Here is a 16,679-nt window from a genome sequence, read left to right as displayed (position 1 = left end):
AGTTTGTCCTGCACAGACGTGTGGAGTTTTCTTGGGAAAGGGCTCTGGGAAGTCAGGCCAGAGGCCTCTGCAGGGCACTCATGGATAGCAGGGCCAGGTCTAGGGTACAGGAGGCTGGGAAGCCTCTGAACTCAAAATCCCAGGCCCATAAGGTAACCCCTCTGCAAGAATCTTTCAGTAAACTGATTTCCTCATCTGCAACTGCCCAACACGCAAACACAGCACGAGCCAGCCATGCCCAGCAGTTTATTTTGACGCAGCCACCGGTGGCCTAGCTGTACTGCTATGTGCCCTGCTTGCGTAACCCATTAGTCAGTTCGTGCACTGTCTTGTTGAGGATGCCCCCGTGCACACCCCGGCGGCCCATGAGCACCAGGAGCGCGCGTGGGGTGTGGCCCACACAGATGGCGCGCCCATCTAGCCCCTTAGTGCGAGCGTCCAGAACACCATCTCCCTCAGACAGCAGGTGGTCTCGGATGACGCAGCAGCGGCGGCCTGCCACACTCAAGCCCGTCTGCAGGAAGGTGCGCCGGTCAGGCCCTGTGAGCACACCCACCTCCTGTGGTGATATGGCAGCTAGAAGGCCCCCAGGGCGCGATGCCCACACGCAACGATTGTCCGAGTGGCCCACAATGGCCACGTCATCAATACGCTGGTCCCGCAGCACCGCACTGATATAGCCTTTCCAGTCTCCCATTCCGGCTCAGAGTGTGCCCTAACCTTGCACTTTTAAGGGATATCTGGCTGCTCCATGTGCCTGGAACTCTGGGCACTGTGAGGCATGTCTGGGCGGGGTTGTGACACTGAGGCATGGTGATGTCACAAAGATGTTATGTACGCTGGAGGACGTGTACATGGGGTGAGGGAGAGAAGTTCATATCTTAGGCATGAAAGATAAAATCACATCAATCTGTATAACCCTTGAAAAACCAACTTAAATGGCTCCCTAAGCAAAGCGCCAACCTGGGTATAAGAACAAAAAGAAAGAGAGCATGTCTGGACAGCTAGACCTCTCAGACTGGTAATGATTCAACCTGCCAGAATCCCGTTTGATTCAACGCGAGGAACATCAGCCTCTCCTGGAAATCCACTAAACAGATTGCTGGGTCCCAAATCAAGAGCTTCTGATTCAGTAGTATGGGAGGTAGCCAGAGAATATGCATTTCTGACAAGTTCCCTTGTGACGCAGCTGCTGGTGGTCCAGGCACAATTTGAGCCCCACTGCTCTAGTGCAAGTTGGGGGTGGGGGTGTCTTCCACATTGCCAGCTCTAAGAGCCTACACCACTGTTTTGTTTTTGTTTTAAATAATTTTATTTATTTCTAGGAGAGAGAGAGAGAGACAGCGTGAGCAGGGGAGGGTCAGAGAGAGAGGGAGATGCAGACTCTGAAATCGGCTCCAGGCTCAGAGCTGGCAGTCAGCACAGAGCCCGACGTGGGGCTCGAACCCACGAACCGCGAGATCATGACCTAAGCGAAAGTCGGACGCTTAACTGACTAAGCCACCCAGGCGCCCTCCTACACCACTGTTTTAATGTGAAGCATTTCTAACCATGGTTCTCAGCCTCAACTGCACATGGAATCATCTGGGGAGTTTTAAAAACATACCCCCATCAACACCCCCTCCCTACAGATCTAATTGATCTGATGTGGATCTCAGGCATAGGTTCAAAAAGCTCCCCAGATGATTGTAATGTACAGTAGAGGTTGAGAACCTCTGTTCTATAAACTTCAAATGTTAATAAGTTAGTTCTATACAAGAAATAAATATATGGAGTCATCCTACTCAGGACTTGGTACACAGTGGGGCTCAAAAAACATCAGTTGGACACCAATCTATCTCTTGTTTAAGATCTTAATAGATCCTGTACCCCGAGAAGTATGGAGAAGTGCACCAGTTTATTGTCGTGGCATGTCCCATCAGGCCCCTTGAACAACTATGCCTCTCACACATTTTCAGAAGCACTTTATTAAGTGCCTACTCTATGCCTGGCCCCCAGCTGGCGGAGCTGAGAGGAATGGAACGCAACCCTTGCCATCCAAGATTATGCACCAGCCACCCTTCCATTCCAGAATCCCCCAGGAGGGAAAGACGAGTCCCTGGATGGTCAGGAATTGGTGTGCTCTTGGATCCAGGCCAGGTAGCTGGCCACGTCGGTGTACACACCTGGCTTATAGCGGTCGCCACAACCGGAGCCCCAGCTGACGATGCCTCGCAGGATGAGCTGGTGCTCTGCGGCCTCGTCCTCACACACGAGTGGGCCCCCGGAGTCACCCTGGGTCGGGGATACGTGGCTCAGCACCCTTGGTCTGGAGTCTGCACTTGATGGGGTGGAGGAGGGTCCAAGGCCTCACCTGGCACGCGTCGGTGCCGCCCTCGAGGAAGCCAGCGCAGAGCATGCCGGATGTAAAAGACACTCCGTGCACCTCCGGGGCGGAGCAGCGCTCCGTAGGGATGAGCGGCACCTGCGCTTCCTGCAGGAAGCTGGAATATTTCCCGGCCCCTGCGAACGGTGAACGACTTCCTCACACCCCTACCGACTCTGCTCGCTCCCCACTAACTGGCCTCTATTGCAGCAAGCCCGTGAGGAGAAGAGTTGCTGTTAACACCATTTCCAGAGAGGAGCTGGGATTTGAACGAAGAGCGGAGCACGAGTGCTTTGGAACCCCACTCCCACTTCCCACCCAATGTCTCCGAACAATGATTCCCAACTAGCCAACCGGCTGCGCCTGCGCGAGGCCGGCATCCTTGTTAGCTCTGGCATCGCAGTGCCCAGAAGTAATCAAGAGAAAGTGTGATTCTTTCTATATCTCTGAGGAGCCTTGGGGACCTCCCCGCCCCGCCCCCCAGCAGTGAAGCCCAGGCCCCGGTAGAAGACTGCAGACACAAAGGCCCGGCAAATCTTCCCAGCCCACCAGGTCAGCGCCACCTGTCCCTAGTGGTACCAAAGCTGAGAGTTTCTCTTGCCTACCCTGGTGGCCAGAGGTGTCCCTGCCTCCCCTAGCCGTTCTGCCTACCCTCAAACTGGTGGCCCCAGCCGGCGACCTCGCAGGGCGCAGCCTCTGCCTCAGCTGGGCGGGCAGCGCCGCTCGGCAAGCACACCGGCTGAACGAAAGGCGACAGGAGCGCGCAGTGGCCGTCCTCTCCTTCCTGCAGGCGGAGCAGGGCTAACCCAGGCGAGGAGGAGGGTGAGACCCAGACTCTGGGACTTTGAGCCTTCCCCTCCCCTTTCCCCTGGTGGCCGTGGGGGCACCCCCGCCCCCGCACCCAGGTCGTGCTGGTAGGTGATGGGCGAGAAGGCCTCGTGCAGGCGGTAGGAGCGCACGGCCAGCGTCTGGCACTGCTCACAGCTCTGGTTATGGCGGTCCTGGCCAAGCACCACTCTCAGCTCCTCCGGCGCGGGCCTGCGGGCGGAGGGGGTGCGGGGGAAAGCGCTCTCAGAGCCGGCCACAGGCCTCCTGCTCCCGAGTCCCTTGCTGGGTTGCAGCTTCCTCCTGGGGCGCTGGGGAAAGGTGAGAGACAGGTAGGGTATGGGTTCGGGTGTTGCACGGAAGAGGGGCTCGGAAAAGAGACGAGCTGGGGTCCCCGGCAGGGCGCTACGCGCCCCAGGACTCGCCGGTTCTGCAGACAGTGCGCCGCGGTCAGCACCCAGCAGGAGGCGATGAGGTTACCCGCGCAGAAATTGTGGCGCCAGTACAACGCGGCGATGTAGGGGTGCGCCCCGGGCAGGGCCACCAGTCCCCCAACCACGCGGCTCAGCGAGGACAGCCGTTTCCGGAGTCGCTGTCCGCAGCTGACACTCGGCAGGGGAGTGGGCTGCTCCGGCGTCACGCCCAAGGCTGTGGGAGGAGCCCAGGCTGAGTGCTGGGAGACCCACCAAGGGCTGGAAGGTAGCTCGCCGCGCGCTCTCTGACTTCTGCCACTTCCCAACTACCTGGGGTCGGGGGCTGAGGCTTCTGCAGGGCTGAGAGCGATGGCAGGAGAAAGTCCGGGTGCCCAGAGGGGACCTGGGTTGGAGGCAGGATCTGAGGAGCCTCAAGAACTGGGGCTTGGCAACGTGCCAGGCGGCAATATTCCCAGCTCAGCCGGTCGCCGCTCCACACGAAGCACCACGGGCGGGTGTCATTGTCCGGGTTCCTATAAACACCGTAGGGGGCGCTGTTAAAGGGCGAGGAGCCCCAGAGGGCCCTGGGGCAGACGGGAGCGAGCGCCCTGCTCGCCCCACCCAGCGCACCTGCAGAAGGCATGGTCGCCCAGTCCCCAGTTCAGCGCTTGCTCTGCAGTCACGTTCCGGTAGGTGGCCTCTGAGGACCACGGCTGACACCGGGCGCCCGAGAGCGCAGTCTCAGCCGCGCCGCGGTAGTCAAGCCCGCGGCCATCAAAGCATCGCGCCACAGTGTCTGGGGGGAGAGGCGGCTCCTTGCAGCCAAGAGCTGGTATCGTTTCCCACTGCCCTCTCAGCCACTTTCCCCACTCTCCGTAGTCCCTCTCCCGGAGTCCTTCTTACCTGGGGGCGGAGCTTCTGTTCCCTCTTAGATCCTTACTCACCTATGTCGCAGAGGCGTCCTGAGTAGCCTGCCGGGCAATGGCACAGGCGATGGCCCTCCGCCTCTAGGCAGCTGCCCCCATTGAGGCACGGGTTGGTGTGGCAGACTGGGAGATGCAGCACAATGAAGCACCTCGGGCCTAAAGGCCCCACAGAAAATTCCCCTTTCTTTGGGCACACCACCTGGTTGCCTAACAGCTTCTCTTCCAGACCTTCGCCTTCCTCCTCTCAGGCCAATTCCTGACCCATCCACTCACCCTGGCTGGCCAGCAGCTTGCAGTGGGCATCAGGACCCTTACACTGGCACCTGGCCACACCCGCCGGCTCAAGCCTATACCAGATTTCTTTCTCATGGAAGAACTGGAGAAGCTGAGGCTCAAAGCACTTCTCTGGGGACAAATGGGAGAGGGCAGTGGTCTCAAGAGTGTCCAGGATCATGCCAAGTCTCTGGGAATCCAGAGACCTCTTCAGTAGGCCCAGGACTGCCCCTGTTTTTCCCAACATCCCCTCCCCTGGCTTCACCATCTCCTTACCTCTCTGGCAGTGCTTCCCAGTGAAGTGTTCTGGACAGATGCAGTGTGGGCCTTTTGGCATGTTCATACAGGTCCCTCCGTTCTGGCAGGGGCTGTGTTTGCTGCAATGGTCTGAGAGATGAGCACAGTGGAAGGAAGAGTGGGGGGCCTGAGTCAGACAGCCTGGGTCATAGGAGACAATTCCCTACCCAAATCTGCTCGTCTTGTGACCTTGGCACTCCAAGTTTCCATGCCTTAGTTTACCCACTGGCAAAATGAGGCTACTTTCTCCTAGAACTTCTCCTTCTGGAGGAAGGGAAGGGTCTGGATGGGCTCAGAATACTAGGTGTGTAAGTACTCATGATACCCAGTAGAGTAACTAGTGGGAAGGAGAGGGCCCTGAGCTACCCCAAAGGCTGTGTGTAGCACCTTTCACTTTCTTGGGCTCCAGGCAGTATGCCCATTGCTGGTCCTGCTCGAAGTTGGGGCTGGTAGCGCACCTGTAGAAAGAGATGAAGCTTCCCTGCTCTGCCCAGGGGACTGGCCCACCCTTCCCTATCAGAGCCCCCTTTCTCCAAGCAGGGTTCCTTGGGCAGAAGTGTGGGCAGAGTCCATCTCCCACAGGCCCCTGCTTTAATCCCTTTTGGGTAGTCTTACCAGGGCTGGGGGCCAGGCCGGCCCTTGTGGATGCATGTGCGGTACATTTGCCGGTTGTACTGGAAGGGGAAGTAGCATGGCTCCCCAGTGACCGTGAGAACTGCAGAGATAACACACTCCCTGATGTTGTTTCCCACTCTCCCCCCCTCCCCGCAGGTGCCACCCCTCAGGGCCTGGTTGGAAAACAGACCCTTGAAAAGATCATTGTGCCTTCAAGACGTTCAGTTCTGCTGAACTGAACTTAAGATGTTCAGTTCTGTAGTCTGGCGTGGGCTCCTGACTCCACCACCTACTAATTGTGTGACCGTGGGCAAATCTGTAGCCCCCAGGCCTAGAAGAGTGCTTGCCACAGAGTAGCCACTTAATAAATGTGTTGAATGTAGAAGTCACTTGACCACTCTGAGCCTTAGTTTCCTCATCTGTGAAATGGCAATAATAGCATAGTTGACCCTTAAAAACCTAAGTTTGAACCACACAGGTCCACTTATGTGTGGTTTTTTTTGATAAATACAGAACTATAAATGTATTTTCCTTATGATTTTTATTAACTTTTTCTTTTCTCTAGCTTACTTTATTGTAAGACTACTTTATGCTGAGGGCGCCTGGGTGGCCCAGTCAGTTAAGCGTCTGACTCCGGCTCAGGTCATGATCTCCTAGTCCATGAGTTCGAGCCCCGCGTCAGGCTCTGTGCTGACAGCTCAGAGCCTGGAGCCTGCTTCAGATTCTATGTCTCCCTCTCTCTCTGCTCCTCCCCTGCTCATGCTCTGTCTCTCTCTGTCTAGACAGTCAAAAATAAACGTTAAAAATTTTTTTTAAAAAATAATACTTTATGCTGTATAATACATTTAACATATAAAATATGTGTTAATCAACTATTTATGTTATCAGTAAGGCTTCCCATCAGTGGTCTACAGTAGGCTACTAGTAGTTAAGTTTTGGGGGAGTCATAGGTTCTACATGGTTTTTCTCATACACAGGAGGGAGGGCCTCAGCTCCCCGACCTTCTTGTTGTTCAAGGATCAACTATATAGCAGAAGAGTTTCAGTTTTGAGAGATGAAAAGAGTTCTGGAAATGGAAGACTGTGATGGTTGTAAAACAATAGAGTGTACTTAATACCATTGACTTGTACACTTAATGATTAAGATAGTAAATTTTGTTATGCATATTTTATAATAAAAATCCCTTTTATTTTAAAAGATTTTTATTTAAAAATGTTTAAAGTTTAGGGGCGCCTGGGTGGCTTAGTCGGTTAAGCGTCCGACTTTCGCTTAGGTCATGATCTCGCGGTTCGTGGGTTCGAGCCCCGCGTCGGGCTCTGTGCTGACTGCCAGCTCAGAGCCTGGAGCCTGTTTCAGTCTGTGACTCCCTCTCTCTCTGACCCTCCCCTGCTCACGCTGTCTCTCTCTCTCCTAGAAATAAATAAAACATTTAAAAAAAAATGTTTAAAGTTTATTTATTTTTGAGAAAGAGAGAGAGCGAGAGAGAGTGCACGCAGGACAAAGAGAAAGGGAGACAGAGAATATCAAGCAGGCACTGCAGTGCCAGCACAGAGCCCATCATGGGGCTTGAACTCACCAACCATGAAATCATGACCTGAGCCGAAAGCAAAAGTCAGACACTTAACCAACCAAGCCACCCACATGCCCCTTAGATTTTTATTTTATTTTTAAAATATTTTATTTGTTTGTTTTACATATAAAGAGCACACATGAACAGGGAAGGGGGCAAAGGAAGCAAGAGGGAATCATGGCTCAATCCCACAACCCTGGGATCATGACCTGAGCCAAAATCAAGAGTTGGATGCTCAACTGGCTGAGCAACCCAACCCAGGAGCCTCTAAAGATTTTTATTTTTAACCAATCTCTACATACAACGTGGGGCTCAAACTTTCAACTCCGAGATCAAGAGTCACATGCTTCACTGACTGAGCCAGCCGGGGCCCCTAAAAATCACTTTAAATGATGCTGATATATTAGTACAAGAAAGTGTTCAGAGGTGCCTGGGAGGCTCAGTCCGTAAAATTGAGCCCTGCATCCAGGCTCTGTACTGACAGCACAGAGCCTGCTTGGGAGTCTCACTCTCTGACCGCCCCCTCCACTCATGCTTTCTCTCTCTCTCAAAATAGATAAGTAAACTTAAAAAAAAAAAAAAGAGAGAGAGAGAGAAAAGTGTTCATAATTTTAAATGAAGAAGAGCAAGTTAAAAACAGCATGTCAAGAGGCCCCTGACTGGCTCAGTCAGTAGAGCATGTGACTCTTGATCTCGGGGTTGAAAGTTCGAGCCCCATGTTGGGCATAGAGATTACTTAAAAATAAGATCTTAAAAACAAAATGAAACAAACCCAAGAAACCAGCATATCAAATGTGGTCCTATTTTTGTACAAATATATTCGCATATACATCAAAAAAGAAATCTAGGACGTGCTCCAAAGTTTGTAGGAGTGGTTTTTAGAAGATAGTGGATTACGGAAGAATTTTTTCTTCTTTTGCATTTCTGTCATTTCTAATGTTTTTACAATAAAAATGTTGCTAGTAGCCATTATTATTTTTAAAAACAGTACAGTACAGCCACTCCATTTGCAGCTTTTACAAATCTGTCCTCTTGCTATAATTGATTGGTAATCCCCAAACCAATTCTCACGGTGCTTTTATAGCCATGCATGCAAACCAATTCTCACGCTTTTGTAGATGTGCATGGAGTAGTGAAAAACGTGGGGTGCCTGAAGCACACAGTCCCAGCTAAGGCGAAACAAGGTCATGCTCTGCTTCTTGTTTCAGCTTTTCTGTAAACACGTGTCTTTTTCTTGGTATAGTCAGAGCCACAATTTTGAAATTTTATGCTTCTGGTAGATGATTTTACTGTTGAAAATGGCCCCCAAATATGGTGCTGATGTTCCTCAGTGCAAGCAGACCATGATATGTATTCTAGAGAATATTTACATGTGAGAAAAGCTTTGTCCAGGCATGAGTTATAGTGCTGCTGGCTATGACTTCAGTATGAATGAAGCAACAATACAGTAAGTAAGATGTCTTGAAACAGAATGACACATAAAACAAGGTTTTATGTTGATAGTTGATGAAAATGTTGTGACCAGAGCTCACAGGAACCTAACCTTATATTTCCTTTAGGAGCAGTCATTCAGTATTTGCTAATTCCGTGTTCTCTGTGACTTTATAGAACATGACAACCATGAATGACAAGACTTGACTATCTACTTCGGAGGAGTATTGTGAAGCGTAAATAAGTTGATGTCTATCGTACACTCAGCACAGAATGTGGCACAAAGTATGTGCTCAATAAGCAAAGCTGCTATTTTGTCATTAAAGGCACAGGGGCACTTGCTGAGGGCCAGGCCAGGAACAGGATTAAAGGAAGGGAGACCTTTAAGATGTAAATGGGATGGGGGCGCCTGGGTGGGTTAGTCGGTTAAGCGTCTGACTTTCGCTTAGGTCATGATTTCGCGGTTCGTGGGTTCGAGCCCCGCGTCGGGCTCTGTGCTGACTGCCAGCTCGGAGCCTGGAGCCTGTTTCGGTCTGTGACTCCCTCTCTCTCTGACCCTCCCCTGCTCACGCTGTCTCTCTCTCTCTCCTAGAAATAAATAAAACATTAAAAAAAAAAAGATGTAAATGGGATGGACAGAAAGGAGGAAGACCTCAAGTAGATGATTAAGCAAAGGCAGGGCACTTAGGTTGGCCCAGGCAAAAGAGAGGAAAGCAGTTTGGCTGGGTGTGGAAAGATGAGAAGAGGAGGCGGAGACAGGCAGGGTCGGGCATGGGGGCCCAAGTGCCATGCTGAGGGGCTGGGCCTGGCCTCACCACACAAGGTTTACCAGGGCAGGGTCCATCTAGTTCACAATTTGAGGTAAATATTGAGTGCCTAGAAGAATGAACGCAATGGGGAGCTGTGGCATGGTTTGAGGAGGGGGGAGATGCAGACACATCCCCCATCTAAAAGGGAGCTTGATAAGTAAAAGCTAATGTAGTTTACACATTCACCATGCAGCAGTCTGTGGGCTGAGTGCCTCGCATGGATTAACAACTCATTTCTCCATCTCCACAACCCTAAGAGATTTATTGTTACCACCCTGGTTTTATGGTTAGAGAAACTGAAGCTTGGAGAGGTCAAGTCACTTGCTCAGAGTCACCCAACACATAAGTGATGAAGCCAGGATTCAGAGGCATTTGGGCTTCAGAGCCCTGCTCTTGTCCATCAAGGGTCCTGGCCTCTGTGTGGATGACTGATGCCTATGAGGGAAGGAAAAGAAGAGGAGAGGCTGGGGAAACTAAGGGAGGTTGGAAGGCACTAGACTGGGGACTCAGATATGGCCCAGGCCCTGCCCTCAAGGAGCACACAGTTCTCTATCACTCTGGGTCCCCAGTGCCCATGGGCACAAGACCTGACACATAGTAGGCACTCTGGTCTAGATACTAGCCAAAGTAAGGACAAAGTGAAGAATGTCCCAGATCCCTCCCCATGTCCCAATGGCCCCAAACTGACCATCTGCACACACCCCACCATACCCATTCCCACCAAAGGGTCTCTTAGGAGGCACAGTCAGGGTACTTACCTACTGTGTGCTCATCCGCTCTGTGGTTATGCTTCTTGGGGTCTTTCCAAGGTGGAGTCTACAGGGGAGAGAAAAAGATAGGGAATTTTCCCAGAAAGTCAGAGCCTCCCTCAGATCCCATGCCAGTCTTCAGCTTCCTCTCGCATCTCAGAAATGCAATTTTCTCAAAAGACCCAGACCCTTCCATCCTCTTCCCATTGTCTCCTCAAGGTCCCTTTCCCCCAGAAATGAAGGCCATGTCCTCATATCCACCAGCTGTAGCTGTCTCGTTTCTTTCCCTGGGCCCTATGGGTTATTCTTGCCTTTCCAAATATGCCTTCTAGTCACCTGGACCAAAAGGTCATGAGCAGAGGCCAAGGCTGTGATAGGGACCCCCAGGGCCATCTCAGCACAACCCTCCTGGGTCCCACAGCCCTCACCAAAAGCACTGATTCCAGGCTCCCCAGCAGGGACCCCAGGAACAGCAGAGCCCTCATGGCGTCTGTTAGTCTAGCTGCTTGTCCGGGAGTCCAGATCAATAGAATTGGTCAAAGGTCTTTGAAGTCCTGGGAATCAGATTGGTCGAGCTGCCCTTCTGGGCCTGGTGGGGCAGAGGCTATTTGTGGAAAGCCAAGCAGAGCAGCTTCCTTGCTAGGCCCTCAAGGACAGGGGAGTTGGGATTTGGTGACAGACTGACTCAGTGTGGGAAGAGGGACCTTATGTTTCAGGTTCTACTGGGAGGAAATTAAGGAGATCCAAGAGACGCTTCCTACTTAAAGAGATCTTAGAGTCCATGGCGAGGTATATTTGTTTTCTGTTGCTGCCTAAAATTAACTGCAAACTTCACAGCTTAAAACAATACCCATTGGGGTGCCTGGGTGGCTCTGTCAGTTGAGCATCCAGCTCTTGGTTTCGGCTCAGGTCATGATCTTATGGTTCTTGAGTTTGAGCTGCATGTCGGGCTCTATGCTGATGGTGTGGAGCCTGCTTGGAATTCTCTCTTTCCCTCTCTGTCTATCCTTCCCTCCCACTCTCTCTCTCAAAACAAAAACTTTTAAAAAATACCCATTTATTCACAAATCTGTAGCTCAAAAGTTCAACACTGTGTGACTGGGTTTTCTGCTCAGAGTATCCCACAACTGTCATCAAGGCTGAGTTCTCTGAAAGGTCTGGAGGAAAATCCATTTCCAAGGTCATTCGGGCCATTGACAGAATTCAGTTCCTTGATTTGTAGGACTGAAGTCCCCTTTTCACTGCAGGCTGTCAGCCAGGGGCCAGCCTCAGCTCCTAGAAGCTGCTTGCATTTCTTGCCATGTGGCTCCCTCCATCTTCCAAGCCAGCAACAGAGACTCTCCCCCATGTTGACTCTCTCTCACACTTTGAATCTCTTTTGCCAGGAAGAATCCCATTCCATTTAAGGACTTACCTGATTAGGTCAGGCCCACCAACAATAATCTCACTTTAAGGTCATTTGGTACCTTAACTACATTTGCAGAATTCTTCTATAGAACATCTAGATTAGTGGTGGGTTGAATACCTAGGAGAAGGTGTGCATACACCATGGATCCTGGGAGCCATCTTAGAATTCTACCTACTACAGAAAGTGGGCCAAGAAAGTAGCTGATCCCATGAGAAAAATGCTAAACCAAGAGGTGCTAAAATGTGCAGTTGGGGTAAAAGTGTTGGGATGGGATGGCATTGTTTTTCCTGCCCCCAACCCATTCACCTTGATTCAGTAATGACAACCCTGCTTTTTCCTATGGGAACCACTCCTCCTTCATCCTCTCCATGAGTCTCTAGTGCTTCCAGTTCTACCTTCAGTTCTAGGGATGGGGCTGTGGCCTAGGTCTGGCCAATCAGAGCATGGTATCTCTAGACCATGGCCATTGGTTCAGGGATAAGCATATACACAAATTTGGCCAGTCAGCCTTGGCCAAAGACAAAAAGTTTTGCCAGAACTTTTGGGAAAAAGGACACTTTCTTCCCACTGATGTCACCAGGAATGCAAGCCTGGAGATGTTGTTGATTTTGTCACTGCTTGGGGAGACACTGCCTGAGAAGGAAGCCTACACATAGGAAAAGTAGAACACACAGGGATGGAAGGATGGAGGGATGCTGTGAGTGTCAGCCTCCAAGATGTTCCCTATTGATCCTCATCTACTGGATTTCGTGCCTTAGCATAGTCTCTTTCCACACTGAGTCAGAGTCAGAGCTGTTCTTTGTGTCCAACAGAATATGGCAGAAGTGATGGTTCTGCCCAGCCAGGGTCATAAAAAGGATTGCTCACTCTGGGGGAAGTCAGCTTGCCATGTCGTGAGGACACTGAAGCAGCCCTACAGAGAGGTCCATGTGGGGAAAAAGTAGTCTCCTGCCGACAACCAACACCAGTTTGAATGAGCCACTTTAGCCTGGGGGGCTCAGTCAGCTAAGTGTCCGACTTTCCCTCAGGTCATGATCTAAGGGTTTGTGAGTTAGAGCTCTGCCTTGGGCTCTGTACTGACAGTTCGGAGCCTGGAGCCTGCTTTGGTTTCTGTGTCTCCCTCTTTCTCTCTGCCCCTCCCCTGCTCATGCTCATGCTCATGCTCATGCTCATGCTCTGTCTCTCTCTCAAATGAGTAAACATAAAAAAAATTTTTTTGGGGGCGCCTGGGTGGCTTAGTCAGTTAAGCGTCCGACTTTCGCTTGGGTCATGATCTCGCGGTTCGTGGGTTCGAGCCCCGCGTCGGGCTCTGTGCTGACTGCCAGCTCAGAGCCTGGAGCCTGTTTCAGTCTGTGACTCCCTCTCTCTCTGACCCTCCCCTGTTCACGCTGTCTCTCTCTCTCGCCTAGAAATAAAAAAATAAAAAAAAAAAATTTTTTTTGAATGGGCCACTTTGGAAGTGGATACTCCAGCCCCAAACAACATCTGGCCTGTGACCCACAGAAGGCCTCAAGCTAAAATTGTACAGCTAAGCTGCTCCTGAAATTTGTTTAAGGTATAAGTGATTCTTGAACCTCAGGGACAGTGAGAAATAATAATTGTTTTGTTTTTTAAGGTTATTTGTTTATTTTTGGGAGACAGAGAGCACTAGCAGCGGAGGGGCAAAGAGAGAGAGAGAGAGAGAGAGAGAGAGAGAGAGGATCCCAAGCAGGCTCCACGCTTTTAGTGCAAAGCTTGATCTCACTAAATGTGAGCCAAAATCAAGAGTTGGACAACTGACTGACTGAGCCACCCAGGTGCCCCAATTGTTATTGTTAAGTTTTTTTTCTAATTTATTTTGAGAGATACAGAGAGACCGAGCTGGGAGGGGGGTGGGCAGAAAGAGAGAGAGAGAGAGAGAGAGAGAGAGAGAATGGTAATCCCAAACAGGCTCCATGCCACCAGCATGGAGACCGAAGCAGGACTCGAACCCACAAACCATGAGATCATAACCTGAGCCAAAACTGAGAGACCCTTAAGGACAGAGCAACTCAGGTGCCCTGATTGTTGTCTTAAGCCATAAGTTTTAGGGTAATTTGTTACCCAGCATTTGATAATTAATACAGATGGACTGATGACTAATAACTTACCCCATCCCTCAGCTGAGGTTGGAATCAGCATGTGACCCATACCTGGCCAATCAGAATACTGCCACTCTCTCTCCTTAGTGATTGGTTCAAAGGAACACTTGACCACAATCAAACTAGTCAGAGGCAGCCCCAGGATTTTTGCTGGAATCTTCAAGACAGAGGCTTTCTCTTTCCGTAGAAGTTGCCTCAATGGTAAGCAGTGAGAATGGAGCTGCTTGCAGCCATCTTTAACACCTCAGAGAGAAAACCTGTCTGAGAATAAAGATTAAAAACACGGGGCGCCTGGGTGGCTTAGTCGGTTAAGCATCCGACTTTCGCTTAGGTCATGATCTCGCAGTTCGTGGGTTCGAGCCCCGCGTTGGGCTCTGTGCTGACTGCCAGCTCAGAGCCTGGAGCCTGTTTCAGTCTGTGACTCCCTCTCTCTCTGACCCTCCCCTGCTCACACTGTCTCTCCCTCTCTCTCCTAGAAATAAATAAAACATTAAAAATTAAAAAAAAAAAAAGAGTCAGAATATGGGAAAGACAAATTTTGAGTGACACCATTAGAGACCTGGGATCCAAAGATAAAGTCAGAACTACCACCTCTGCTTTTAAGTTACTTGAACCAATAAATTCCCTTATTTTGCCTAAGCTACTTTGAGTTGCAGCCAGAAGTCCTAACTGATGCAAGAATTCATATACTGTTACCAGGAAGTTCCTAAAACAAAACAAAACAATATCCCTCATGATCACTCTGTAAGTCAATAGCTTGAAGTAGGTAAGTAATGACCTTAGAAGCAGGGACTGGAAGAACAAAACAGCAGTGAACTTGAATCAGGAAACCTTCAATTCCATTGTGGCCACTGACTCCCTCAGTGTGACCTTTGGTCAGGGGCTCAGCCTCTATGAACCTTAATTGCCACACCTCTTTAGGGGGTAGAAGACACTCCTACTGTCTGGCCAACTTGTTAAGATAGCTGAATAGGAATGCATTTGAAAGGGTAGAGCCTGGCATATGATTAGGGCTCAATCTGCAGAAATTTGTAAAGAAACTTTTCCATATGGACACACCCCTACTTCTCAGCAATTTCTACACACCTGCCCTAGTTCTCCTTGCACACCTGGGTGTCTTCCATCAATTTTGGACTAGGGGGGAAGAAAGCACCATCTTCTTTCCCTGGCTTCTTTCTACCGCTGGGGTGTGGGTCTATGGAATGAGAACTAGGAAGCCATCAAGTTCCTGCTCGCAAATATCTGGACACACACACACACACACACACACACACACACACACAACCCCACTTCTCTCTAGCAGAGACGCGCATAAATTTCAAGAGGTGACAGAAGTGCCTACTCAAAGACAAGTTTAGGGGTTCAGAAAGTACCTAGGCCACCATCCTTCATTCCTTCTGAGTTGGTGGTACCATTTTTCTCCTAGTTATTCAAGTTGTCACCATAGAATCTTTGTGCAAATGGAAGCCACTCCTTCCTCCAGACAAGTGCTATCTGGCAGAACTTTCTGTGATGATGGGAATAGTCTCTGTGCTGTCCAATATAGTAGCCAGCAGTCACGCATGGCTATTGGATCTCCTTGAATGTCACAGCCTGAGACCAATCCCCCTCACTCTTTAGTATTTTGTCTTAATGCCTTTTTTTAAAAAAATAAGTTTTATTTGCTTATTTTGAGAGACAGAGCAAGTAGGGGAGGGGCAGAATCCCATACAGGCTCTGCACTGTCAGCATGAAGCCTGATGTGAGCCTCAAACCCATGAACCGTGAGATCAGGACCTGAACTGAAACCAAGAGCTGGACGCTTAACAGACTGAGCCACCCGGGCACCCCTGTCTTAATAGTCACTTATTACTCTCTGAGACCATCCTATGTANGGCAGCTTGGATATCTTGCTAACACCACTGTATTCCCCAGCACCTGGCTCAATGCCTAGCACAAAACGGGTGCTCTGTATTTTTGGATGAATGAATGGATAGGGATCAGAGAAGCTTAGTTGAACTTGGCTCTGCCTAACTCTTACCACTCTCAGTTTGAGCAAGGCTCCGTTTTCTGGTGGGTAAAGTGGGAGTGGAGAGAGTGGGATATCAGCCTTGTTTTCTTCCTGGCGTTTGGCGTAGATCCAGCCACTGGACTTCTGGCACTTCTGTTCCCCACCTGTATAATGGGTGTGAGTTCATCCAAACGTCTCGGGGTGGTAGCGCTGCCTTATAAGGCAGCAGAGGCCGAGGGCGGGCGAGGCCGTGTGGGTGGAGAGAAATCACAACATCCGGCTGCGGGGGCGGGGTGGGGGCCAGAGGCTGGAGAGCCGCTGGGAGGCCGCCAGTCTCTTCTGGACCTCTCCGTGCCTCCGATGTGCACTCTCCAGAATGGGCCAACCCAGAGAAATACGGCTGGACACATGGCCCAAAACAGCTCGCAGACAGCCCGCAGGAGGCCCAAGAAAGCAAATGCATCCCCTACAAACCCTAGAAAAGCCAAGGCTAGTCAGAGGGACCTGGGCCACACCCCTTTTTGGTGGTCCAGTCAGGGCACAGTGCTGAGAGTGACTGACGCTTCTTTTATCCAATCAAACTCCCAGATTCCAGGGCGTTACCAAGAGGACCCACCTCTGTCATCTCCGCGGAGGGCTCGGCCCTAATTGGCAGTTCGCTATCCTACGAAGGCCCAGAAATTCGAACCTAGGGGCTGAGCCCCACCTTGGACCAACCAGGAAGAGGTGACGTTTAAAGTCCCGCCTCCCTACTTCTTTGAGCGAATCCCGGACTCGGAAGGCGGGGGATGATGAAGAGGCTGTCTAATGGNCTGGGCGCCCCAGCCTCCAGATCCCCTAGGACAGCGCGCTCCGCGCCCGGCACTCCGCGTATAGGCGAGCCCTTCC

General features: G+C 50.8%; 2 protein-coding genes across 5 annotated transcripts; both read right to left on the bottom strand.

Moving 5' to 3' along the window:
• Positions 1–231: 231 nt before the first annotated feature.
• On the bottom strand, positions 232–781 carry PFN3 (profilin 3). Its single transcript, XM_077757117.1, has one exon. The coding sequence runs from the start codon at positions 695–697 to the stop codon at positions 284–286; it is 414 nt and encodes a 137-aa protein (XP_077613243.1). The 5' UTR covers positions 698–781; the 3' UTR covers positions 232–283.
• Positions 782–1,947: 1,166 nt separating this feature from the next.
• F12 (coagulation factor XII) lies at positions 1,948–16,195 on the bottom strand. Of its 4 annotated transcripts, XM_077757230.1 has the most exons (14): positions 10,702–10,758; positions 10,283–10,340; positions 5,715–5,814; positions 5,487–5,557; positions 5,079–5,189; positions 4,803–4,934; positions 4,548–4,652; positions 4,234–4,399; positions 3,934–4,136; positions 3,616–3,838; positions 3,267–3,403; positions 3,017–3,166; positions 2,354–2,502; positions 1,948–2,274 (listed from the first exon to the last, which is right to left on the bottom strand). In XM_077757230.1, exons 1-14 carry the CDS (start codon positions 10,756–10,758, stop codon positions 2,107–2,109), a joined length of 1,830 nt encoding a protein of 609 aa, XP_077613356.1. In that variant the 3' UTR covers positions 1,948–2,106. The 4 variants fall into 4 exon arrangements, with proteins under 4 accessions (XP_077613356.1, XP_077613357.1, XP_077613359.1 ...); XM_077757231.1 differs by lacking the exon at positions 10,702–10,758 and adding an exon at positions 15,822–16,195 and having other exon boundaries at positions 4,803–5,189; XM_077757233.1 differs by lacking the exons at positions 4,803–4,934; positions 10,702–10,758 and adding an exon at positions 15,822–16,191.
• Between the last annotated feature and the right edge of the window lie 484 nt (positions 16,196–16,679).

Source organism: Crocuta crocuta, unplaced genomic scaffold (assembly GCF_008692635.1).
Source record: "Crocuta crocuta isolate KB4526 unplaced genomic scaffold, BGI_CrCroc_1.0 scaffold131, whole genome shotgun sequence".
NCBI classification, from domain to species: Eukaryota; Metazoa; Chordata; class Mammalia; order Carnivora; family Hyaenidae; genus Crocuta; species Crocuta crocuta.
The sequence above is the reverse complement of the archived record's forward strand: the minus strand, read 5'-3'. Positions and strand labels throughout refer to the sequence as shown.

Coding starts and splice junctions, on each gene's coding strand:
- PFN3 (XM_077757117.1), bottom strand. CDS start 697: ATGGGAGACTGGAAAGGCTATATCAGTGCGGTGCTGCGGGACCAGCGT.
- F12 (XM_077757230.1), bottom strand. CDS start 10,758: ATGAGGGCTCTGCTGTTCCTGGGGTCCCTGCTGGGGAGCCTGGAATCA. Junction 5,815..10,282: donor AGCGGATGAGCACACAGTAG/GTAAGTACCCTG, acceptor TTATCTCTGCAG/TTCTCACGGTCACTGGGGAG. Junction 4,137..4,233: donor GGCGACCATGCCTTCTGCAG/GTGCGCTGGGTG, acceptor CGGTGTTTATAG/GAACCCGGACAATGACACCC.